This window comes from Columba livia, chromosome 20 (genome assembly GCF_036013475.1).
Source record: "Columba livia isolate bColLiv1 breed racing homer chromosome 20, bColLiv1.pat.W.v2, whole genome shotgun sequence".
NCBI lineage: Eukaryota > Metazoa > Chordata > Aves > Columbiformes > Columbidae > Columba > Columba livia.
The window spans coordinates 10,920,274-10,945,457 of record NC_088621.1 but is presented as its reverse complement, the minus strand read 5'-3'; the positions used below and the strand labels follow the sequence as shown (position 1 = coordinate 10,945,457).

The 25,184-nt window shown below is 56.5% G+C and overlaps 1 protein-coding gene across 2 annotated transcripts in view; it reads right to left on the bottom strand.

Annotated features, from left to right (window-relative positions):
• The window catches only part of STX1A (syntaxin 1A), an 80,759-nt gene extending 56,738 nt beyond the window's left edge, over positions 1-24,021 (bottom strand). The window contains exons 1-3 of one of the 2 annotated variants that reach the window (XR_010467380.1): positions 23,884-24,021; positions 6,837-6,914; positions 5,539-5,638 (exon numbers count right to left, since the gene is read on the bottom strand). Coding sequence is in view for 1 of the 2 variants with exons in the window: in XM_065037342.1 (XP_064893414.1) it covers positions 5,539-5,638; positions 6,837-6,914; positions 23,884-23,913 (208 nt within the window). In the remaining variant the exon portion in view is untranslated. The remainder of the gene's footprint in view (positions 1-5,538; positions 5,639-6,836; positions 6,915-23,883) is intronic. The other variant, XM_065037342.1, reaches the window with a different exon arrangement.
• Between the last annotated feature and the right edge of the window lie 1,163 nt (positions 24,022-25,184).

Below are 25,184 nucleotides of genomic sequence, written 5' to 3'. Positions count from 1 at the left end.
TTGGGATGACGTTGGTATGTAAATCGATCATAAACAGACTCAGGCTGGAAATGAGAAGATGTCTCCTGACCACTGGAGGTTAAGACCTAGAGTGGCTCTTCAACAAGAATCACCAGGAGAAGAAACAAAATTTGTTCAAGATGGAGGTGGAGAAATGTGTGAAATGGTGACAAAAAGGATCCCTGTGTGACACAGGGACAGGATGCAGCCACCTGAGGCAGTGCTGTGACCACGGGCATCATTAGCACAGCTCTGCTGGGGATGCCCGAGCCAAGACCTGGAGCTGCTCTGCACGAACTGCTGGACCTCCCTGGTAGGCAGAGGAACGCTCCCCTCCCCAAACCAGGCACCTTCCAGTTTCTCCATCTCACAGCAGGTTTGCTACGCCAGGCAGTGCCAGCAGAGCCATCCCTCACCATGGCTGAATCAAGCACGGGATGCAAAGCCAGCCTGAGATCACCTTCCCCTCAGGGACCTGCCCAGAGGACGAAGAGAAGTGGGGCCACCAGGAGGCAGGACACTGACAGCCAGGGCAGCCAACGGCGCCTCCTCCTCCCACCCCATCCCTATAAGCGCCCGTGCGCGCCCCAAGAGGCTGAAGAACCATCCGTGTTGGTGGGATCCTGCCACTTGAGGAACCTGAGCATACATACATCTATGGGACCCGACTAGATGCATCCCAGAGTCCTGAGGGAATTGGCTGATGTAGCTGCCAAGTCACTTTCCGTGATATTTGAGAAGCCCTGGCAGTCAGGTGAAGTCCCTGGTGACTGGAAAAAGAGAAACATGGCACCCATTTTTAAAAAGGGTAGAAAGGAGGACCCCAGGAACGGCCAGCCTGCCAGCCTCAGCTCTGTGCCTGGGCAGACCATGGGACAGACCCTCCTGGAAGCTGTGCTGAGGCACAGGGAGGACACGGAGCTGATTCGGGACAGCCAGCACGGCTTCACCAAGGGCAAGACCAACCCAGTGGCCTTCTATGATGGAGTAACTACCGCAGTGGACAAAGCAAGGGCTATGGATGCCGTCTGTCTGGAATTCTGTAAAGCCTTTGACATGGTCCTCCACAACATCCTTCTCTCTAAATTGGAGAGATGTGTATGTGATGGGTGGACTGTTCAGTGGATGAGGAACTGGCTGGATGGACACACCCAGAGATGGTGGCACAATGTCTGGATGGACACTGGTGACAAGTGGTGTCCCTCAGCAATCCGTACTGGGACCATAACTGTTTAACATCTTCATCAGTGACACAGTGGGATCAAGGGCACCCTCAGCAAGTTTGCAGATGACACCAGGCTGAGTGGTGCAGGTGACACACCTGAGGGACGGGATCCATCCAGAGGGACAAGCTGGAGAAGTGGGTCCATGCAAACCCCATGAGGTTCAACGAGGCCAAGTGCAAGGTCCTGCACCTGGGTCTGGGCAACCCCAGTACCAGCACAGACTGGGAGATGAATGGATGGGTGGAGAGCAGTGCTACAGGGCACTGGGGGAAACTGCTGATGACAAATGCAATAAGAGCCGGCAGTGTGTGCTTGCAGCCCAGAAAGCCAAACAAATTCAGGCTTTTCAACAAAACCATTGCTTGACCTCCCAAAGGAGCATCACACGCACCCGAGCCTGAAGCCTCCAACGCAGCATGACTGCCATTCCTGGTCTTCAAGGAAACCTCCTCTCTGCCCTGGTGGGACTGGGCACCAGGCAGAATGTGCCCCCAGAAAAAGCCCTGCATGGTGGGAAACGGAGCTAAGAGGGCACAGAACACAGTGCCCAAGGGCAGGTCCAACAAGAACCAGCTGCAGCCTCCCTTCCCCCAGCAGCACCTGAACAGCATCTCAACTCCAAACTGCCTTTTGGCACTGGCCAGGGTTGCCTCAACACATCAGAGACAAGCAGCTGCAGTTTGTGTCCTGGAGCACCTGGCACATCTCTGCCTGGAGATGGTCTGCTCAGAGTTAGAGGCCACACTCCAAATAATTTAAAGCTCCTCCAGTGGACAGAGACCCCGAACAAAGCCACCCAGGACCTGCACCCTGGTGTCCAAAGCCACCGCTTTGATTCTGCACAGCTTAAAATATAAAACCGGAGGTCAAGTGCACGTGCAACTGAACTTCCATCCTGGTTCAGAGCCATAATGGACCTGCTTCCAGGTCTGAAATATTTATTGGGTCTTCCAAAGCCTGCAGAGATGGACTGAGCTGACGGGCTGAAAGACATGACTTCAGATTTGAAGATTTACGTTCCCAGGGGCAAATAATTCACTGAACAGCATCCATTGCACAAGGCAGCGATGAGGAGCCACAGAGCATGACCACGGGGAGGGATGCCATGCGCGGAGAAGAAAAACGGCATAGAAGTCCTTCCCAACCACTCCTTCCCAACCACTCCATCATTTAATTCCTCTCCAGCTAGTGACTTGTCATTGAAAGCCACCTCCTCGGGGAAGCGGCACGGACTGAGGACAAACACCAGGAATGACAAAAGATCCAGAAGCTCACTGGGAAGGGTTCTAGGAACAGGTTTATCAGGAGCTGTGACTCAAACCAGGAGCAGCAGCAGCAATGGCTCCATCCCTAGGAGGAATGCAGACCCTGGGCTGCTCCAGGCCCCCCGAGTCCTGACATGATGCTCCACTGTGTGGAACCGCTCAGTGGGGACACCCTCCTGCCCCCAGCCGGGGGTGAGCGCATCGCAGCGCAGGGGGCTGCCACCTCGCCGATGCGACGGCAAAGCCACCAGCTGCCCACACACCAGGTGCCAAAGTAAGCCCGGCCAGCAGCGGCAGCGCAGATCCACCAGCAGGCTGCGCAGCCAGAGAGGGATCGGCAGGAGGGGACGGGAGGGACGAGCACCGTGCGACACGGACGCAGCCCAGCACCTGGGCCCCGCGCCAGGCCAGCGGGTAAATCCAGGACTCACAGGGGGTCCTGGACCTCACCTTTTTCTGCAAGAGGAGAGCACCACAGGCCTGACTCCACCTAAGCACACAGTCATTGAAGACACAGATTCTGGTAGGACTGTACCTGTGGAGTCTATTAGAGACCCTGAAAAAACAGCAAGTGATTCAGCCAGCAGACTTGTACGACCATCCACCCATCCTTTCACTCAGTGCCCCAATGCCAACTCCAACCGCTGTTCATCTGCTTCCCAAATTACCAGCTCAGCTCTGCCCTGATCTTCTGAAGCCCCACACCAATGTCCTCCAGCTCCAGAGGGACTTGCTGGGGGTGTTTAAGGTCTTTCTATCTCTTGATAGAGAAACTGCACCACACACTGAATCAGGCTGCACCCTACACTGCACATTTGCCTCCAGACAAGAATGAGCAGCCTGTGTCTTTCCTCTGACACCCGGGAGGATGGATGATTTCCTACCACCCTGTAGTGAAGGTTTCACATGATGCCAAAGTGCTAAAGACACTGGCACAGGCTGCCCAGAGCAGCTGTGGGTGCCCCATCCCTGGAGTGTTCAAGGTCAGGCTGGACGGGGCTCTGAGCAACCTGCTCTGGTGGGAGATGTGCCTGCCCATGGCGGGGCTTGGGCTGGATGATCTGTGAAGATTCCTCCCAACACAAACCATTCTGTGATTCTGTGAGCCCAACCACCACTGAGCACCAGATGTTCCCACCGCAACTCCTGGACACACCACAATATTACAAAAGACTATTTCTAAACAAGGTGTAGGCTCTTCTTTCGCTGCCCAAAGAGTCTTTGGCACTATAAACTGAATTTTCTACAATACCAAGGCAAGGTGACACTAAAACAAAACCAGCAGCACTCCAAACATCCTGGATGCTTCTGGAAGTCACATCAATGTCGCCATACCTTGTTCACTGCAGATCTCAGACTTTCAAACAGATTATTATCTTTTAGGGCATGAGTGCCCTTTGCAGCCCCAGCTCCGGCTCAGCGCCTGCAGCCACCGTGACGACGGACGCTGCACAAGCCCAGCAGCCGGGAGCAGAGCAGTGACAGCTCCTCCCTGAAAACACCCAAACACTGCAAAATCTTACAGTGCCAGCCCAGACCAAAAGAGCCTGGAGGACAATTAAGCACCAGTCTGAGACGTGAATTCTCTGGAGAAAAGCCCTGGCTTCCAGGCTTGGCCAAGTGAATTTTAGCTGAGAAGCAGCTGCCAGGTGAGGGGAGCGTGAGACAATTCAGGAAGAGCCAGGTTCTTCCAAGCAATTAGCAATATCTACTGATTTGAAGTACGGCTGGACACAGTAAAACGTGCGTACGGACAACCTCCTGGGACCTCTAGAAACAATTCACAATTGGATACAAGCAGACGTGGAATGGCACTGGGCCAATGAAGAGCAGTGGATGGGAGGAGCGTAGATGGCAAGACAGAGACCTGGTCTCAGCTCTCCAGCCCCCTCAGCACACCTTTGTGCCAGGGTCACTGCAACCTGGAGGGCACAAGAAGCCTTTGGTTCCTCAGCAGTCGCCCACTGGCCTGTGGAAGTGACACCTGTGCCAAGGCCAAAGGCCCAGCAGCTCAGAGCCAACCTGCACAGCTGGCACTGCAGGAACCACGAGCCCTGCAACCAGCAGCACCACGAAGGAGGTGGGCAAAGGAGAGGCCACGTGGGCTCATGGCAAGACTGACAGACAAGCTTGGGGCAGCAGAGATGTTCAGATGATGTCCCTTGGCAGGTGAGTCTGGCCAGGGTCCAGCCCCAGCCCCTCCGACCAGCAGCTCTGCTCAGCCCACCCTCCCTGGCACAGCTCAGCACCTCGGTCCCGCCTGCGCCCAGTGCGGGGCTGCAGACACCAGAGCTCAAAGCCTCTGCTCTGCGGAAGCCCAGCTGACCCCAGCAGCCCCAGGTGCTCTGCCAGAGCCAGCTCCTGCAGCCCCCCAGGAGACGCACGGCTTGCACCTGGGGACAAGGAAGCTCATCACCCACAGCTCTAACTCTGCCAGATCCTGCAGACTCCCAAATGTTGCCACCTCTTGGGTGCTGCTATTCTTAACTTCTGTTCTGGGCAACAAACCTCTTCTCAGGAACATAAGACTGGGGAAGAAAACAGCAATGCATCAGTAAAAGCCAGAAGGAACAGACTCTTTGGCCAGCCAGCAATAAAAGGTCCTTCAGAACAGAGAGGACAGCATCTCAAGTGCACACCACGGGCTCAAAGAAGAGCTGCACCATTTCTGGACCAAGTGCTGTCTCATTCACGTACCCTCCCCAGGCAGTCTGGGGCAAGATAATGGCCAACCAGCATAAAAGCAGCCATTTGCTCTTTTCAACCTCCGCATTTGCCCATCCTGCTTGAATTCCAGCCCCGCAGCCTCGTTGGACCCTCACTGCTTCTCAAGGTCCGAAAGCCACCGCCCGTCCCTCCATCTCCTGGCCACGCAGGTCCCAGCCCTCTCTCGCCCTGGCCACCAGCCACTTCGGCAGCTTGTGGCTTTCCAGCCACGGCCACCTAAAGACAAGAGGACTTGGCTCTGACTCCATCCGCCCCACAAGCGGCCCAGCCCAGCGCAGCCGCTCGCCCACAGGGACACGAGCAGATCACGGCTCACTCACTCTCATCGGGGTTGGGCGAAGCGAGGATGGCGCTGTGCTTCCTCTTCACTTCCTCCACATTCTCTGAAATTTTATCAATGAACCCTCGAATTTCTTCCACCTGTAGAGACGGACAACAAGACAGGTCTCCTGTGAAAAGCCTGGACTTTTGGAAAGGAGAGGGATTATTAAATCCTATCCCAAAGCAACTATGATGCACCTGCATGACAGCAAACATCTCCCTGGACAAATATTTTCCAGCTGGATCCTCATGAAGTCAAGACCTTCCACATGCCAGCAGGCCAGCTTTGCAATCACAGCAATGTAACACAGACTCTACGTCTGCTACCCTTTGCGATGCACTGAGAAACATTTGGGGTTTATTTAAATTAGTGTCAGATCTGCAGATTCCCAGAGTCTGTGCCTCCAGCCCGGAGAACACTGCCGATGCTGCGTAAGCCAGGCTTGGTCTCAGCTCAGTCCCCCACGGCTCTTTGCTCCAGGGGCTGAGAAACCCAGTTTGACCATCACCAACAGACCAGGGCGACCACATTTGCCAGTAAATCCAGGCTGGCATCTTCCCCACACTCCTGTACTACAGGAGACACGCCGGCACCGCCGGGAGGGGGAACCTGCGCTTGTGCCCTGTGCCTGCCGGGCTGCCCACCCTCCAGCTCCCCTTCTCCTTCAGCTCACACCACCACTTTGTTCATCTTCCTCCATCTGCACATCAGACTTTTTTTTCCTTCCCCACTCCATTGCCTGCACAGATACATTTTAACACCCCCTACACACACGCCATGTGAAGGGTGTGCTAAAAATCCGCATGCAGATCTTACAGCCACCCACATGCCAAAGACAACCTCTTGTTTGGTAAGGAGAGGCACAAAATTAAAAGCTCGATCCCATGCAGAACACGCTGCTCCACAGAGGTGCTTTCAGGAGAGGTGTGAGCGGGTCCGCGGGGAGGCTGGGAGCTGCAGGGCTCACCCGCTCCGGCCAACCGGGCACCAGCCCAGCTGCCCCACTTGTTTCTGGAGGAGGAACTGGAGCAGCAAAGCATCCATAGGGCCAGGTGGGACCACGACCGCCCCGGGTCTGTGTGGAAGCCTGGTTCCTGCTCATCAGCGCGCTGAGCACAACCCCCGGGCACCAAGCACCAGCTGAGCAGTGTCAGCTGGGGCAGGACCACCGTCCCCACGTCCCCACTGCTCCCTACCCGCGGTGGGAACTTGTGCCACATCCCCCCAGCCTGCTCCAGTGCCAACAGAAAGGTCTGAACTGGCTTTAAAGCTGCACTGGAGAAACAAACTTCTCACCTGCTCAAAGAACTCATCCATGAAGCGGTCCCGGTCCACACTGACGGTGACTTCATCATCGTCATCACTGTCCTTTGCCTGCAACGATACAAAGAGAGGCATCAGCAAGTGCTTCCTGCAGCGTTTGCACCTCCAGTTCAGAGCTCCTCAGAGGCATCTTCCCCTTCTCCTTTGATCACTTGCTCCCAGGAGCCGGGGACAATGCCAGTCAAAGTGTGGGACATCCCAAGTCCTGCCCCGCCAGAGTGCTCTGGGGACACCAGAGAGGCAGTAGATGGGCCATCCCTAGAGACACTCAAGACCAAGAGAGCAGAGGACAGCCGGCTCCAGCAATAAAGGCACAAGACAAGACACCGCCGCAGCAGCTACCCCACCATATGGCCTCCTGTGCCAAGCGCAGAACAGGACTAAGGATATCTGTGCACTCACACAGAGCTGGAGGGGGGAACTTGATGAGCCACACTCAGCTGTGCACAAGGGCTCTGCAAACAGCAGCGATGGGAAACACGAGGGATGCTGCAACGGGGAAGTGTGAAGGACGCGGTGGTGAGAAAACACAAGGGACGCTGCGATGGGAGACCATGAGCGATGCTGCAGGGTGCAGGAAATACAGGAGAGAACTGAAAATACAACAGAAGTAGTAAAGCCACAGCAGGCAAAGGAGGGGTTGTCCTTGTCTGCAGCAGCATGTGTGTCATTGTCACCAGAGATGAAAACACCGCCCATCCCAGCGAGGCAGAGGATGCAAGCTCACAGGTGAAAGAAAAATTACAGTCCTCTGGATAAGGAGACCTTTAAGAGATTATTATCCAAAGCAGATACATGATGGAGGGAAATGGAAAATTAATGAGGTAGAAAAGTTTCTTCTTATTCCATCTTCACCACAGAGAAGGAGCCAGGGGAATGGAGAAGATTTAAGAGCATGGACTGTCTCTGCTCATCTCATCATTGCCCCACATTGTGCAGATGTTTGCAGGTCAAAGCATGCCCCCTTCACACTTAGCAGAGCTGGCCAACAGCCTCCAGAGAGATGCCTCTTATCCTTAAACAAGTCAGATGAAATACCTAGCCTTCCCCTTTACACTGTGCACTTTGGTAACTGCCTCTCAAGAGGATGATCCAGAGACCTGGAGACCCGAGCACTACCACAATCCCAGTGAAAGCCTCACTTTGAGAAGGAAAAGCGGATGTGCCGCTGCCCTGTTCCACCACTCTGGGGGCACAAAGAAGCCAGGAATTCAGGAATTGTCCATTTTGGTTACAGCAGGGCCCCCATGGCCTGGGCTCAGCAGGCAGGAGCTGTCTGCACAGCCAGGCTGGGGCACCAGCCTGGAACGGGTCAGTGTACTGAGATTTTGGTGGAGCTGGGCAAGATGAACGTGAGGATGGGCACCTAGAGCTTTCTTTTGCTTTCAGAGGGGCAGGATTTGGCCATGAGCTCTATTACAGCCCTCCTGCACTCCGACGCTGCCAGGCTGCAGGGACCTACGTCCTCTCCTCCCCCATGTCCCCATGTCCCCTGCCATCGCTGCTCCAGCCCTGCTCAAACCCACCTTCGCAAAACAAAGGTTGCCACCCTCGAGTCCCAGCTCTGCGGACTGCATTGTCCACTCAGCTGGCAATCAAGCCCTGCTTTGCTGGCACAGTCACCGCTGGCTGTAAGCACAGGTGCGTCTGGGCTCCACAAATGGACCCAGAGCGATGCTGACACCCACTCCATCGCTCCTGGAGCAGCGCAGGCGCTTCCCCAGCATACACAACATGTGAGTAGGAGGCCTCACCATCAAGGACGTTAAAAACATCATCTCCTAAAGCTAGGAAGGACGTCTGCATCAGATGGGTCTGTGCTACATAGGTGTAGCTAACATCCATTTTTGCATTTCAGTTTACACACCACTAGAAATCCCGTTTGGTTTGTGCCATGCTTGATTTGAAGCAACAACTATCTTTGACTGAGATAGGTGGTACCCAGGGCCCATCAGATGGTCAGCTGTAGAACCACAGAATAGTTTGGGTTGAATAGTTTTGGGACGTTCAGAGCTCATCCAGTGCCCCCCCTGCCATGAGCAGGGACATCTTCACCAGCTCAGGTTGCTCAGAGCCCCGTCCAGCCTGGCCTGGGATGTCTCCAGGGATGGTTCAGCCACCACCTCTCTGGCCAACCTGGGCCAGGCTCTCACCACCCTCAGGGCAACAATTCCTCCCTCATGTCCAGCCTGAATCTCTCTCCTTTAGTTTAAAACCATCGCCCCTTGTCCTGTCACAACAGGCCCTGCTCAAAAGTCTGTCCCCATCTTTCTCATGGGCCCATTTTAAGTCCGGAAAGGCCACACTAAGGTCTCCCCAGAGCTTCTCTTCTCCAGCTGAACAGCCCAGCTCTCTCACCTGTCCTCCCAGCAGAGCTGTTCCAGCCTCGGGTCATTCCTGTGGCTCCTCTGGCCCCTCTCCAGCAGGTCCATGTGTGTCTGTGCTGAGGACCCAGAGCTGGACCAGCACTGCAGGGGGTCTCACAGAGCGGGGCAGAGGGGACAATCCCCCCTCTCCACCTGCTGGCTGCACTGCTTTGGATGTAGCCCAGGGTACGATTTGCCTTATCCAGCAGGGACTGAGGGACGTTTTGCCAGCACACGCACAGGGGTATGGTTTCTGCCCACCTTGTGCTGGCGTTATCCCAAACAGCATGAGCCGTCACAAACTCTCAGCTACACCCCTGCCAGGACCTTATAAATACATAAAGCCTGGGGACGCACGTCGTAAGTGATAGAAGATGCAGCTGCCAACACAAATGGACACACGTACCCCCAGGTCACAGCACCCTCCTTCCCACTGCCCTGCCAGCCTCTCCATGTCAATGACAAGGATGTCCCTGACGGCCCCACAGCCAGTGGACTCCACATGTGGGATTTCAGCTGTGGGGTGTCTCCTTCATCAGCTCAGTGCCACTGAGAGGCTGTTGGGTGGTAGGCTGTGTTTCAAGGAGATTTCAGAGGAAAACAGGGCTGTTACTCCAGTTGACCTCTGGAACCTGTTGTACCACTCTTCTTCTGTCCTCCTTCCAGCCCTGCTGACTCCAGCTCTGTGCCACGATGCTTTCCCCTGGGCCAGAACCCAAGTGTCCCTGGGCTGCATAAGCAGCAGCGTGGGCAGCAGGTGGAGGGAGGGGATGCTCCCCCTCTGCTCTGCTCTCCTGGGACCCCCAGAGCACCGAGTCCAGCTCTGGGTCCCCAGCACAAGACAGACACGGACCTGGCAGAGCGGGGCCAGAGGAGCCGCTGAAACGGTCCAAGGGCTGGAACAGCTCTGCCCTGGAGAGAGGCTGAGAGAGCTGGGCTGTGCAGCCTGGAGAAGGCTCCAGGGAGACCTTGTGGTGGATGTGCAATCCTTAAAGGGGGCTATAGGAAAGATGGAGAGAGTTTTGACCAGGGTCTGCAGTGACAGGACAGGGGACAAGAGTTTTAAACTTAACAAGGATGGGGTTAAGTTGGACACGGGGAAGAAATGCTGCACGATGAGGGTGGTGAGACACTGGCCCAGGCTGCCCAGAGCAGCTGTGGGTGCCCCGTCCCTGGAGTGTTCAAGGTCAGGCTGGACGGGGCTCTGAGCAACCTGCTCTGGTGGGAGATGTGCCTGCCCATGGCGGGGCTTGGGCTGGATGATCTGTGAAGGTCCCTTCCAACACAAACCATTTGTGATCCTACGAAAGCCCCTCCCAGGGCCAGCAGGATGGGAAACACCCGCCAGTCTGCAGTCCTGCACAGGAAAATGCATCTCCATCACAGCTTCCTCTGAGACTATCCAGCTTTTCTTGCCTTCATTCTGGCAAGATCTTAATTTGCAGGAATTTCTGAAGCTTGTGAGGAAAGCGTTCCCCATCACTAATTTTAAACACAGACTTTCACTGTAACCACAAAGGCCAGAGACTACCGGCCGCAGAGGAAAGGTAGCAGGTCAGCATGCCACCAGCCAAGATGCCCATCTCCTTGTCACCTCTTGCCCACCCTTTCCACATCCCAAACAGTCTGGGTTCATTGCACTCAGGATGCCACATTGCTGCTTAGTTCCATTCCTGCTGCCCACTGGATTGTGCTGTCTATTAGACCCAGAAATCCCAGAGGAAGGCAACACACCGCCAGGGAGAGGGTTTCTGCCCAACCCACGTGCAGCCCTGTTGGAGGCACTTCTATTTTCGAGGCAGGTCACCCCCCGGGTGCAGCAGAGCACTGAAGCACAGGCGGGGTGACGGTTATTTAGGGCAGGCACTGAATGCAGCGCTGCCCTGCTGCGTGCAGGGAGAGCGGCACAAGAGCCTGCCCAGAAACCCTGAGAAAAGGAAATTGCAAGGATGGAGCCTGCTGGTCAGGAGGGCACGTGTCACTCCGGGCTGGAGAAGGGCACCATCTGTCCAACCCGTCACTGGAACTACCCTCCGTGCCACATCGCCTCTGACGCACGGTGTCAGGCTGATCCCCGGCCCCACCGCTCCCCACCTGACACCCCGCGTGGGGGCGGCGGCAGCGGCTGCGGGGCCATCTGGGACCCGAAGGGCAGGAGATGTCACTGGGCAGGCACAGCTCGCCAGGATGCAGAGCACCGAAGGATCATCTGCTCACAGCATGTCCCACCATCCCAGGGCTCGGTGCAGGCGCAACGCCAGCCCCCGCAGGCACGCTCACCCCAGGCTTCAAGTGTCTTCCCATACACTTCTGCCAAAGCAGAAACAGAACAAAAGCACCTTTCCTAAGGAAACCTAAAGTGTCCACCAAGCTGACAGCATTTTGGCTCCACACATCCCAGCTGTGAGCACCCCAGGTTTCGAAAGCCACACGGAAAGCTCTGCTCTAGGTCAAAGCCACCAGCTGGCACTGCTTGACACAAGCAGCAAACAATCCACAGCCTTCAAAAGCCCAGGCGTGCTTGCCAGCAACAGGCAAGGGGCACACACCCCCAATGCCATGCAAGGACACTGGGCACGCCATCCTCCCTGTGCTTCTTGGCTGCATCCACTGGGCACACCTGACACATTGCAACCTTGGGCAGCACAGGCTGCCCCGAGCCTCCTTACAGGGAGAAAGGAAACAGAGCCAGAGCAAAGCGCTGCAAGTCTAAGTGCCTTAAGTGAGATTAGCTTTAAAACCGGCTTACAGCAGGCGATGAGCACAAGTTAATTAACACAACCAGTCAGCAAGCAGCTCTGCTGCCCTGCAGCTTTGGTGGCTCACTGCTGCTGCTCATACAGGGACCACACGACCACTGCTGCGTCAGAGGGAGCGGCTGCTCTGCCACAGGCACGTCTGGAGCAGAAGAACAGGAGGGGTTTGATCGACCTCTCTTGACACCTGCTCCTGCCTTGGGGACCTTCAGGCAGCACTAGGGACCCGGGTTCAACAGGCTTTGGGTCCCCGCACAGGGTAGGTGAAGATAAGCTGTCTCTCAAAGGGTTAACTCTCCAGCCCACTGGGGGCCGAGCAGCAGGCAGTGGAGATGGCTCTGGGAGCTGCTGAGCGCATGGAGTGGGATGGGGAGGGCAGGTCAACCAGAGCTCCTCCAGCATCTTTCGGGGCCTCACAGGGTTAAACGTGGCCCTGCACAAGGGCTGAAATCCCAAGAGGAGGCAGAGCAGAGCTGGGACACTCTCCCCAGCAAAGCCAAGCAGCAGACAGGAAGATGGGTGTGGAGCCCCAGAGCATCCCAGCAATGTGGGTTTTGCAACCAGCACATCACTAATACACTCATTATCGAGCACATTACATCCCTCTGTTTCAAAACAGATCTGTTCCCTCTGCAGGTGCTTTCTGGAAGATGGCAGAGGAGCACAAACCAAGGGAAAAGACTTGAAGGCTGCTCTCCTCCAGAAAGCAAGAGGCAGGAGGCAGGGCAAGCTGCAGCAGGGCGTAAAGACATCTCTGTTATCTCAGCAGCAGCTATGCTCAGGCTTTAGCTCCTGCCCTCTTCTGTTAGCATTGCAGATGCATTTGACCATGTCCGGATGCATCTGCAGAGCTGGTACAGGCAGCAGAGCCATGTCAGGGAAGAGGAGTGACGGGACCAGCTGCCGCCGGGCACCTCTGCACCCGCGGGGACCACACTGACCCCTCGGCTCATTCCTCCACCAAGCCGTGCCCGTAGCACCCACAACGGTGCTAGCTGGGAAACACAGTGAGCCCCAGCCCCGCCTGCAGCCCCCACACGCTGCCTCCCACCCCCACTAGAGACAAGGCAGAGCTTCACAAAAGCAGAAGGAAAGGAAAAGACCATAACAGCTGCTACCCGCCTTGTAGGGACAATTAAGTTAAGGAAAAAAAGGCCTCATCCCTAAAAGATGCAGGATGCTGCTCGCCAGTTTCACTTCCAGGCTGAATCTGTGGGGTTTTTTATTTACCGGACACCTCCATACCGATCTGCCCAGCCATCTGGCCTTGACTTTCTTTGCAAAATGACGGTCCTTTCTGTACAGAAATCAAAGCAGCCCGTGGGATGTACAACACAAGGCTGCTCAGCGGGGGGATGCTCATGGCCAGGACCGCAGACCCACACGGACACGTGGGTCCAGCACCAGTTGCCTTGTTCCCTGTGTCCAAGCCCACAGCGCCGGGCGCGGGGCTGGGGGCAGGGAGAGCTCCAGCGGCAGCTCCCTCCCGCGGCCCCGCACGCAGCTGCGCGCGTCAGCGAGGAGGACGAGGTCAGAATAACTCAGCAGCGAGCTGCACCGACGTCTCTTCTCAGCCATCTTAAAAAGCCTACAGGACACGTAGCAAAGCGTCTGCTCTGGCTGCCCGGATTCCTGGGAGCAGCCCAGCCCAGCTCTGCGATGCTCGGCAGCAGAAAGCAGCTCGCTGCAGTTTTGTCACTGAAGCTTCACGTGAACAAGGCCCAAAGCACCTGCAGGTTCTCTGACCCACCAAACTCCCACCACCCTCACCCAAGAGGCTGCACTAACCCTTCACAGCCCAGGGTTTCCTCGAGTGTTTCAGGGCAGCCACACCAAGGCTCTCCTCGGGAGCGCAGAGGCAGAAGTCCCGCTCGGGAGTGTTTCCAGGGAGGTGGTGTCACGGCTGGGGACGAGGACAGCCAGGGCGTCTGCTCCCGGGAGAGAGCCCTGGGGAACTGAACCACCCGAGAACACCCATTACCTACGGCCTCAGTCTAGGCATTTTTTGCAGACTAGATATATCGTACAGCTATGCAGCACAATAAACTGGGTATTTTATAGCACACAGGCCTCAGTTCAGCTACGACCAGTCCCAATATTCACTAAAGTAGGCCACGCTTCCCACTAACTTTTTGATGAAGAGAAGTTCAAAGCATAAATGACTTTAGCATTTGGCAACATCTGTGTGAGTCAGAAGGCATGTCCAATTTCCGACACTAGCCGTGCAAGGGACAACAAGATTTCCAAGAGTTCTGTCCTTAGGTGTTGGCTTTCATTGCTGCAGAATTACGTTACCGACCACTGGCATGAAGCCCAAGCCTTTTATCAGAGCTGTGGTCAACTCTTAAACTCAGTTTTAGAAGCAGGCAGGTAAAATTCCACTTAGCTATTAAGAACAAATGTCAGAGGTGACAGCAGTGCCACCAGCCCTGAGAGGGCAAGGAGCTGAGCTCACTGACCTCTAGGACATGGACAGCACTGTGATCTCCTGGAAAGTCATCGCTACTTTACAGTCAATCCTTTACAAATTTGCAATCACGGCTAAAGCATAATTTGGGTGAAAAAATGGCAGACAAACTTAATTCATCTGAAGTCAATTTCTTAACGTCCTCTGATGACGGCAGCACAGTGACCATGGGGTCTGTCCTGGGAAGCTGTTGGCGAAAGAGAAGGAAAGCCTGAGGGAGAGGAGGTGACACAGGCAGTTCCCATGGCCCCAGGAGAGGATCACCATGTGAAAACCAAGGCAGTCCAAATAATGCTTATCCTTCAAATCAGACCGCGCTACCCACAAACAGATACTCATGGAATGTGTTGAGTTGGAAGCGACCTTCAAAGACTCTCCAGCCCAATCCCGCTGCCGTGGGCAGGGACATCTTCTGCTAGACCGGGTGGTTCAAATGGTCACGAATGCTCAAACGTGAGAATGACTTTTTTTGGTGCTCTTGCCCACACCATGTAAAGGAAACTTGGCACCACCCAAGTGAGACACCAACCCTCCCAGAAGGCAAATACAAAATGTCTTCTGGAAATCAAAACAAGCAGTCGTTTCATGCACCACAAACACAAAGTCTGACAGGGCAGAAGATCTGAAAGCAATAGCAGACAAAAAGGGAGACTTAAAACTAGCAAATCCACAGCAGACATCACAGAAGAAGTACTGCATGGCGGGACGTGGTCACGGCCAGCAGCGAGCTTCCAAAAATTCACTGGACAATGGGAGCAGAAGACTTTTTTTAAATCATGTTTTTAGTTACTTCCCATGAAAAGAAACCCAGGTCTGTAAGTATCCGCTAGAAATGGAAATACTGCACTATTAACACAAAGCTCAGTCTCATCTAACGGCAGATTTTGACACTAGGCAGCCCAGGTTTGCCCCCACGCCTGGCGGTGAACGTTGAGGTGCTGGTGGATGCCAGAGGAGCAGGCAGCAGGGAAGATGAACCTTCTGTAACGGCAGGAGAACAACGGCCTAAGAACAAACGAACATAAATAATGTAGGCACAAGACTTAGAATTTTACAACGCAGTCAGGATCCAATCTAGTGGAAGATGTCTCTGCTTGTGGCAATGGGGTTGGATCTTTGAAGGTCTTTTCCAACGCAAATCATTCAACAATTCTATAACCACCATCCTGCAACAACTGTCCAACGGCAGCAGGGACAATCAACTTCTCTACAAGTCTTGACAAGGTTGTGAAACACGCCGAGGAGGTGACAAGGTCTCGAACGCAGCCACCCACACACAGCACCGGTCTCAGCCTCCCGGGGACCCGGACCAGCCCTCCTGACGGGCAGCGCCAGCACCCCTGGCAACCAAGGTGAAGTTTTCCCTCCCCCTGACCTCTCCATGGCTGCTGGAGCAGAAGGATTTCCCGTTCTCCTCTGGATGCCCCCAAGGACAGCTCTTGGCCAGCAATCACCCTGTGCTCCACTCACTGCTTCCACGGCTCCGGCAAAAGGTGATGAAGGAAGAGAAGCTCCTGCCAGAGGAGAGGGGCTGTACAGGGCTATCTCCTGCACCTCCATGGGAAATGCTGAGTACCACCCTGAAGAAGGTTGAAAGTTGCTTCAGGACACTTCTCATGTGGGACCTGAGCACTTAGTATCTGCGTGTATTCAAGGCAGCTTAAAGAAAAACAAATAAAACATCTATGTACAAAACTCACTCAATCAAACTAAATGAAATGAGTTTGCAGCTCAAGAAAAGATGAGCACCAAAATTAAAGTTCATTCACAGTGGTTTTCTTATCACAGGCCACATCCAAGGACACTTGGTTCGGCCAGTCACCTGGAGCTGCTCACACAGGGTCAGCAACAGTCCTACAGATGTGAGGTCTTCAAGAAACTTTCCTCCTGACGTGACCTGCTGGCTTTCAGACTGAGCAGTGTGGAAAAGGGACTGCAGAAGTGCAGGCTGGAAGGACGTGGCCTACAGCCTTCTGAAGGAATGGCAGCAGGGTGCCTCGGGGTTCACAAAATCACCTCCCAAATACCACCACATCAAAAGGTTGCATCACAAGGGTGACCAGCAGGCAGAGGGAGGGGATGCTCCCCCTCTGCTCTGCTCTCCTGGGACCCCCAGAGCACCGAGTCCAGCTCTGGGTCCCCAGCACAAGACAGACACGGACCTGGCAGAGCGGGGCCAGAGGAGCCGCTGAAACGGTCCAAGGGCTGGAACAGCTCTGCCCTGGAGAGAGGCTGCGAGAGCTGGGCTGTGCAGCCTGGAGAAGGCTCCAGGGAGACCTTGTGGTGGATGTGCAATCCTTAAAGGGGGCTATAGGAAAGATGGAGAGAGTTTTGACCAGGGCCTGCAGTGACAGGACAGGAGGCAACAAGTCTTAAGCTGAAAACCTCAGTTTTAAACTGAGGGTAGGTTTAGGTTGGACACAGGGAAGAAATGCTGCACGATGAGGGTGGTGAGACACTGGCACAGGCTGCCCAGAGCAGCTGTGGGTGCCCCATCCCTGGAGTGTTCAAGGTCAGGCTGGATGGGGCTCTGAGCAACCTGCTCTGGTGGGAGATGTGCCTGCCCATGGCAGCGGGGTTGGACCAGTTATCTCTGAATGTCCCTTCCAAACCACTCTGCGAGCCCATGCCACACCACATGCCACGGCCTGTCCTCTGTTCACAGCCATCAGTCTGCTCCCTCATTTGGGGGACAAGGCAGCGCCCACATTCCAGACGCCAGCCCTGCTGCCACAGGCAGCCTGGGCACATCGCCCCTGCCCTCTCCCGCTGCCCTCCAGCTCAGCAAAACTTTCTGCTCCTTGTGCTTGCAGCATTGCCTTGTTTTATATTTTTCTAAGACAATCCTTTTGGCTTTATGCCTGGTCTGGTCCAGACACAGCATCACTCAGTTTCTGTCCTTCTCCACTCACCTTCCCCACCCCACGTGTCTCCTCTAAGGATCATCCCGCTGGCACCGCGGTCCAAGGACATTCAGCCATCCCTTGCCGCAGGTTTGCTCAGGTCACCCCCGTCCGCCCAGAGCCAAGGCGGTACTTCACTCTGCCCTCCCGGGTCTTCCACTTGGGCTCACTCTCCTCCTTTTTGCTAATATACGTAATTTTCTGGAAGTAGCAATTTATCACAGTACTTAGCTTAATGAGCCTTACTGTACATGTTCTGCCTGTAGTGATAATTTTGCATATTTCCTGAGAAATCTTGTTAACAGGGAGATACATAGCAAAACAAACATTTGTATAGCTTCCGAGCAGCTCACACAAAGACAAAGACACTTGCAATTAAAACAACGGGAACTAGTCTAAACCCCTTTGGCTCGAGCCCTTTTAGGCACCCAGTGCGCAGCCAACATACGCAGCTTGCGAACGCAACGTCTCATTACTCGTCAGTTCTGACAGCGTGGCGCTGGGTTCCAGGAGGCAAAGAGTGTTTCTGCATTCAGGTCGACTCCAGTGGGACCACCAAGCCCTGACCACACAGACCCTGAGCTCCCCAGCAGACACCAGGGGGCTCGGTGTCCCCCCTGAGGCCGGTGCCTGTCCCCCAAGCCTCGTCCATCACCCGGCTCCCCTGCGGGACGTCGATCCGCACTGCTGACCCCAGTCCTCTCCCAGGGCGGGGACACTAAACATTGTCCGGAGACAACCTAGAGTGGGATTTGTATGCTGCTGTGTTTAAAGCACATCAAGGGGTCTTCCCCATTTGAAGTTTTCTTTGGCTTGCTCTACACGCCCACTGCTGCTAACAACACCCCTGCAGCATGGGGACGCCTGGGACCCCACAACTGCTGGGGAGCAGAGGAACGTCTCAGATGGAGACCATGCAAGGCAGGTGCTGTGGGCTTGTTCATGTCACCTCTGTCATCTTCTGCCGTTCCCAGTTGACAGGCCTGGCAGACCCCAGGGAGGAAGGACTCACCTGAGTCTCACCCTGTCCCACCCTCCAGGATGACAAGGGAACAGGCGAAGCAGCGTCCCTGCCCCAGAGACGCACCCTCGTGTGGGGAGATGCTCGGGCCAGGCCTTCCCCATGGTGCTCGGCCTTCCCCATGGTGCTCGGCTCCTTCCAGGCCCCAGAAGATCAGCTTTTCAGCATCGCTACCCACCCCACCAACTACAGCCAGACAGGGCGGCTGTGCACACACAACATGGATCACCCGGCACGTGACAGCCCCAGCCCCCTGACGGGTGAGGGAAGACGTGAAGCTGAATTATTTACGTGACCCTTTTGGTTGAATAGAAGAGCTTGAAACCATGCCGGGTAACCAAGGGGCTTAAAAAAGGAAATGAAGACAGCATTTAAATAAGGAAATATGTCCATATCCAGGGTGACCAGGGACTTTGGCACCCGGGGCGGGGGGACTTCCTCCACAAAAGCCCCACTGCCCAAAAGGAGATCAACAAGACTTAACTCCTGCTGCAAATAGCAACTTTGGTTGACTTTACATTTGTGCACCCAAGAGAGAAATCATCAGCGGGAGCAGCATGGGACTATTAACGAGCGGGGACGGATCGAGGTCTGGCTGAGAGCTCCTGCAGGGCCGCGCTGCAGATTTCAGCTGCCGCAGGCGGGAGAGGGCGGATCCGCGGAGCCAGACCCGCAGCCGACCTCGCGTTCTCGCTCCTTTTATTTTTAACGCACACCTCCCCGCAACTCCCACGGGCAGGAGGCAGCAGAACAGGGCGCGGGCAGGCGGCGGCAGGCAGCAGCGGGGCTTTCGGCGCGCTGGGGAGGACGGCAGCGCGGTACACAGGGACCTGAAAACCGCTGCCAGAGAGGAGCGACGGGCGCAGGAGGAAAGGACCCCGCAAAACCGTTTCCACCATTTCTGCAAGCTGGAGACATGCAAAAGCAGATCCGGTTTTGCGCCCATGGCATGGTTTGGGAAATGGCTCCTTACTCAGAAATGAGGTATGATGAGAAACTAAAGCTCGACGTGAAATAAAGAGCAACTCTTCAAACCCTGGAGAGATTATTCTCAATTAACACTCATTTGAGCAAGACAAGCTTTTAGACTCAATGGGAAGGTCACCAGAAACATGGCCATCACTTTATACACTTGCTTTGTTGCAAGCAAGCACTGAGACTTCGGTCCTACAAACACCTCCATGCCCACACAGTCTCAGACGGACAAGCAGTCCCATCCCCGAAGGTGTGTGCTGGGGGGCAAAGGGCAGTCTCCAGGTCCAGACTGTCCTTGTCACCACCTGGAGAAGGTCCTTCTGACGCTGGGGAAGCTTCTGCCAGCACTGAAACCTGTCAGGCCTGGACGCTGTCCCACAAGCACGGTGGTCTTGCCAAACCTCTCCCCACAGCGCCCGATCTCAGGATTTGGGCAGTGTCCACCCCAGCATCTCAAGGAACACTTCCATCGTGTAATTGCAAGATAAAACATCAGGTGAGCACTGCCTGGTAGGGAATGGGGGGAGGATCTGTCCACCGATAAATGTCTCTCCCGGTCCAATTAGAGCCCAGCAACTGCTACAGTCACCAAAAATCAATAACTATTGGAAATTCTTCTAATTTGCTGTACGAAATGTTGACAGCAGAGTCCCATCCTCCCAAAATCATCCAGCCACTTGTTTCTTAATGGTCATTAATGCCAAGTGCATGGGCTTCATCCACCAACCCTGACCTGAACCATCTGGGTCCACCCAGCCTCACACCCCCCCAGAACCCACTCTCCTGGCCCGGGCAGGTCTCACAGCTCCTGAGCATCGTCTCACCACTTCAGCAATGGGGAACCAGTGCAGGGAATTGAGCCCTGCAGGAAACAGGACAGAGTGGTACCAGGAGCTGCAAAATGCCTCTTCCACGGCATGCTTGACATCTTCATCAATGACAGACAGTGGCATCAAAGGCACCTTCAGCAAGTTTGCGAGTGACACCGAGCTGAGTGGGGTAGTCAATACGCTGGAGGGAAGGGGTGACATCGAGAGGGACCTGGACGGGATGGATGGATGGATGGATGGATGGATAGCAACCCTGTGGAGAAGGACTGGTAGATGACAGATGAGACATGAACCGACAGTGTCTGCTTGCAGCCCAGAAAGCCAAGTGTCTCCTGGGCTGCATCAGCAGCAGCGTGGGCAGCAGGTGGAGGGAGGGGATGCTCCCCCTCTGCTCTGCTCTCCTGGGACCCCCAGAGCACCGAGTCCAGCTCTGGGTCCCCAGCACAAGACAGACACGGACCTGGCAGAGCGGGGCCAGAGGAGCCACTGAAACGGTCCAAGGGCTGGAACAGCTCTGCCCTGGAGAGAGGCTGAGAGAGCTGGGCTGTGCAGCCTGGAGAAGGCTCCAGGGAGACCTTGTGGTGGATGTGCAATCCTTAAAGGGGGCTATAGGAAAGATGGAGAGAGTTTTGACCAGGGCCTGCAGTGACAGGACAGGGGACAAGAGTTTTAAACTGAACTAGGGTGGGGTTAAGTTGGACGTGGGGAAGAAATGCTGCACGATGAGGGTGGTGAGACACTGGCACAGGCTGCCCAGAGAAGCTGTGGGTGCCCCATCCCTGGAGTGTTCAAGGTCAGGCTGGACTAGATGATCTTTGAAGGTTCCTTGCAACTCAAACCACTGTGATCCTATGACACTTGCACATCCCCCTCACCTCCTCATGCTTTCTCAGAAAACACCATTCATAATATTTAACCATTTGGACTTGTCTCATGCCCTGGAACTTCCCATCTCTCACCCAAATGGAGCTGTCACCTCCCAGACACGACAGAGCAACGTGGGACCCTCGCAGAGCCTAAAGACATTTCAGGTGCATGGAGTACAAGGAGAAGCAGCTTAGAGACTGTCTCAAGAGCAAAATAAATTATTTTTCAGCTGATTTTTGCCCCATCCCTGCTCTGTCACCAACACTGCACAGACACAAGCGCAGCAGGAGGGGCAGCTTCTGGGGGTTTCAGGGATCGGGCTCCAGCACCGCTACAGATGGGGAAGAACCACCACCCGTGGCCAGAGCCACAGCACCTACCCAGGAGCAGCGGAGAGCAGAGCTCTGCTGGTCTGCTCCAGGCGTCCTTCACGGCCAGGCCCCGGCTGCTCCTCCTCCACAACACGAGGACATTTTTCAGCCATAAGCTGAATTTCCTGTCCCTGGTTCAGAGCAGGTCTGGGGGCATCACCGCCCCCAGGGCACTAGGGAAGCTCCAGTGAGTTTGAACACAACCGGAGCGCCAAGGTTCAGAAAAGACACGGGATTAGCATTTTGAATTTCAAGTACTGTTTTAAAAATCCCATTAAGACATGAAGCTCTTGTTCTGCACAGCAGCAAAGCCCTGCATCCCCTCCTCAGCGCCCATAAAGCCATCTTTTTTTCTTTTTAAATTCTTCTTTTATATCATCCCTGGCAGAATTTAGACAATATATCAAAACAAGAAGAAACTGGCCCAGGCTATTAACGAGGCTGGCTACTTGCAGCACAGAAAAAACAAGCCCAAACGCTCCCGACACTCCATCCACTGCAGCATCTCGCTCCTCCCAGGTGACCACCACCACCGGGGCTGTAAATCCACGTTCCCCACGCGCTGCCCCGCTCCCCACAGCCCTGCCAGGCTCCGACCCAGCACGGACACCCGCTCAGCTCCGGGGCACCCGGATGCTCCAAACCAAACCTCTGTGCCCAGGAGCCCCCGATGCAGCAGGGAGGCCTGAGGAGGATGCTGAGCCCAGGGGCTGCGCAGCCCTTCAGCACTCGGCTGATGAATAAGGAACAGCAGCAGCAACGAAGCAAAAATGCACTTAATTTTTCTTGAGACATATTTAAAGGAATGGAGAGATTTTAAAATACTCTACAGCATCACTTCTCAGCCAGCATCGGCTGCCAAGAGGACATTCACAGGGCTGGTTTTTACTATTATTATTAAAAAGCCTGTTTTCCAATCCTATTTCACAGCCTGCGCTGTCAGTGGAGAAAGAGCCCCCTGTTTGGGTGCTTTCCAGGCGCGATGGCTGGGGGGGGGTGCAGTTCTTTATATAGTCCCTTCCTCCTCCAGCACTGACAGCCACCCCCTCGGCCCCTTGCTGGCGTCACCCCAGCTCTGCCCTCCTGACGTTTTCCAGACCGAGCCAAACTCTCGGCTGAAGCAATTTAAACAGGGTTTCTGCAGGGACTGGCCAGTGTAGGCACCCACGGTCACCCCCTCCACCCCTCGCTCCACATCTGGGTCACCCCCCTGGGAGGGAGCACTGATGGACACAGCTGAGCCCCCACTCGCCTCCCTCTCCATGCAGCCCCCAGTTCACCCCCCAGGCGGCTCGGCAGACCCAGTCGTGAAGAAATTGGAAAAACAAAAAACAAGAAAAAGCAGCAAAGCAAGTGGCAACGTGATGGCACGAGACAGGAGGCTGGATGCTGGAGCAGCACCCTGGGATTTCAGGCTCTCACACCCCTGGGCATCCCCGCTGTCCCCCACATGCTGCAGAGCACCTCCCAGCAGCAGGTGAGACGGGGTACCCGAGGTCCCGGTGGCCACCCGGGCAGTGCCACCACCGCAGACCCTGGCAGGCAAAGGGACAGGCAGCAAAGGGGCAGCGAGGGGCTCTGCCATGGCACGCACTGAAGCTGCGGGCTGTGCTCCACCACCCCGAGTCCCCGTGACCCACGGGGGGTCTCCAGTGGGACACAGCGCGGGTGCCACTGGGCCCGGGCGCTCCCCTGGGACAGGCTCCAGCGGCAGACGGTACCCGATGCCCCCGCCACCCCCACGGTCACCCCCGCGGCCTCAGCAGGACCCCCGGGTCACGGCATCGGGCGCCAAGCGGCCGTTCGCAGCGGAGGCGCTGGGCCCGGGCGGCAGCGGGGACAGCCGGGGCACCGGGCAGCACGGGGCAGGGACCCGCAGGCACCGGCCGGTGTCCCCCCGGCGAGGCAGCACCCAAGGGCTGCGCGGCCCCGGGCTCTCCCCAGGCCGGATGACATCAGATGAAAAAGCAAAACGGGTGCGGAGCGGGGCGGCCGGGGGCAGAAACGGCCTCGGGGGGGCACCGGCACGGGCAGGGCCCGGCTGTCCGCGGGGCGCCCCTGCGCGCAGCATCCCCGCCGGGCGCTGCCCTCCCTGCTCCGCATAAGAATTAACATTTTATTTTCCCTTTTTTCAGCCGGCACGGCCCCCGGGCAGCCGCTCACCCGGTGCCGGGCCGATGGGGTCCCCTGGGGCAGCGCCCGCGGCTCACACCGGCCGACCGGGAGCCGGGGGGAACCGGAGCGGCCCGCGGGGAGGATGGGGGGCAGCCCGGAGAACCCCGCTCCGACACCCCCGCGGGGCGTCTCACTTCGGCCCCGCTCCCCCCACCCAGCCCCCCCGGCGCCGCCGCTCGGGGCACGCTGGTCCCAGCTCGGGCGGGGCGCGGCGGCGCCGGGCGGTCCCCGGGCAGGGGCAGCGGCGATGCCCGCAGCCCGCACCCCCGCGGCCGGCGCCCCCACTCACGGCGCGCAGCTCCCCGGTCCGGTCCTTCATCCTGCCCGGCCGCCGCCGCTGGCTCCGGCCGCCGCGCGGGGGAGGGGCGGGCGCGGCACATGCGCGGAGCGGAGCGGAGCGGGGGAGACGCGGCGGGCGCTGCCGGGAGGGTGGGGGGTGGTACACCTCGGGGTGCTTGGGGCCTCACACCGCGGCAGGAAGGGAATGGGGAGCAGGGGTAACACCGATGAGGGGGCACAGCTGGGGAGGACACCTGCGGGGGGTCACGCAGGGTCTCACACCGGGGAGGATCAGCACTGGGAGGAGTTAATGGAGGATGACACCTGGGAGGTCACGCCAGAGCAGTCACCCTAGCGGGGGCTCCAGCGGGGGAGCACATGGGGTCTTATAGCCGAGGGGGGCAGACCTGGGGAGGCAGAGGGGTGGGGTCACACTGGGAGAGGCACATCTGGGGGAGCTACAGGCGGGGGATTCGCACTTGGGAATAACATCTGGAGGAGATCACATCTAGGGCTCACACTCGGGACTCAGCCGGGGGGGTCACACCTCGGGACACACAGCGGGGCAGCCCGAGCGCAGGGTCACGCCTGGGGGTCCCCAGGGCAGCCAGCAGCGCAGGGGCTGTGGGGCTGGCAGACACCACAGTTTGGGGCCAGCAGCAGGAGGGGGTCACACTGACACCCAGCCCAGAGGCAGGGGTGGGGGGACGTGTCCACCCTGGGGGACCTCAGCCCTGGGCTCACAGGTGCAGTGAGGTGCCAACAGGGCTCAAGGCGGTGGTGCCACTTTGCTGCTTTGAGGGGACCTGGCGGTGTCAGGGAGACACACCTGTGTCCCTTTTCCCAGGGACCTCCCCAGCCTGTGCCTGCGGGTTCCTGCATGTCCTGCGGCTGCCCTGGGGCCAGCAGGTCCAGGTTCGGGGCTATTGGCCACAGCTCCAGCAGCCCTGGACGTGTCCAGCATCCCCCGGGTGCCCAGTGCTGCGGAGCAGCTGGTGCAGAGGCTCGGGTCTTCTCCTCCCAGCGCTCCTGTGCCAGGGAGAAGCTTCAGAACCACCAGTGCTCTGCACAGACAGCCTTCGCTGTCCTAAACCAGGCAGGTTAGGGTCAACAGAAATGTTCCAGCAAAAGCCTGCTCCTGTTCCCAGGGAAACATTCAGCCATCAAAACTCAGTGTCTTGACAAAGACCTCTTCCCCATGGTCCTCCAGGTTCACTCACTGAGCAGATCATCCCTGGAACTGGACCTACATCTTGATGAGAAATAGCCTGAGCAAACCCTGCCCAGGTTTAAATGTTTCCATAGAAAAAT